This window comes from Penaeus monodon, chromosome 41 (assembly GCF_015228065.2).
Source record: "Penaeus monodon isolate SGIC_2016 chromosome 41, NSTDA_Pmon_1, whole genome shotgun sequence".
Taxonomy (NCBI): Eukaryota; Metazoa; Arthropoda; class Malacostraca; order Decapoda; family Penaeidae; genus Penaeus; species Penaeus monodon.
Genome location: NC_051426.1, coordinates 15,161,089 through 15,161,680, shown reverse-complemented (window position 1 = coordinate 15,161,680; position 592 = coordinate 15,161,089). Strand labels below are relative to the sequence as shown.

Below are 592 nucleotides of genomic sequence, written 5' to 3'. Positions count from 1 at the left end.
CACACATTTTTCAGGATGGAGACGCAGCTCCCTTAGTAGAAGAGTGGGGTGGCCTGGAGGGCATGGAGACCTTCTCTGTTCCTCCAGGTAGTTCCCTAGGACCATACATGCCCTACCTACATGATATGGAACCTCCCCCACCAGTTGAAGGGCACCCTCCTCCTCCATATACTCCATAATTTTATTCCAGATTAGTAACCAAAGGTTAAGGTTATGTATTATTTCTCTTATTTATGTACTTGAAGTCTTTAGAGATAGCCATATTTCCATATATTGATGGAATATATATATATATAGACTGACAAATGTCATTATATATATATATATATATATATATATATATATATATATATATATATATGTATATATATGTATATATATGTATATATATGTATATATTATATATATATATATATATATATATATATATATATATATATATATATATATATTTTTTTTTTTTTTTTTTTTTTTTTTTTTTTTTTTTTTTTTATGCAGAGTAGTGATATATAATTTTTTTTTGCAGGGTTGTGACTTTGTATCACTCCTAGTTCTAAAAATATTGTTCTGATGTAAGTTACTCAAGCTTTAA

At 27.5% G+C, this 592-nt stretch overlaps 1 protein-coding gene across 1 annotated transcript in view; it reads left to right on the top strand.

Annotated features, from left to right (window-relative positions):
- Positions 1-184, top strand: part of LOC119598684 (transmembrane protein 127-like) — a 2,159-nt gene extending 1,975 nt beyond the window's left edge. The window contains 1 exon segment of the mRNA XM_037948422.1: positions 1-184. This exon segment is cut by the window's left edge and continues 28 nt beyond it. Within this exon segment, the coding sequence (XP_037804350.1) occupies positions 1-36 (36 nt within the window). The 3' untranslated portion in view covers positions 37-184.
- The last annotated feature ends 408 nt before the right edge of the window (positions 185-592 follow it).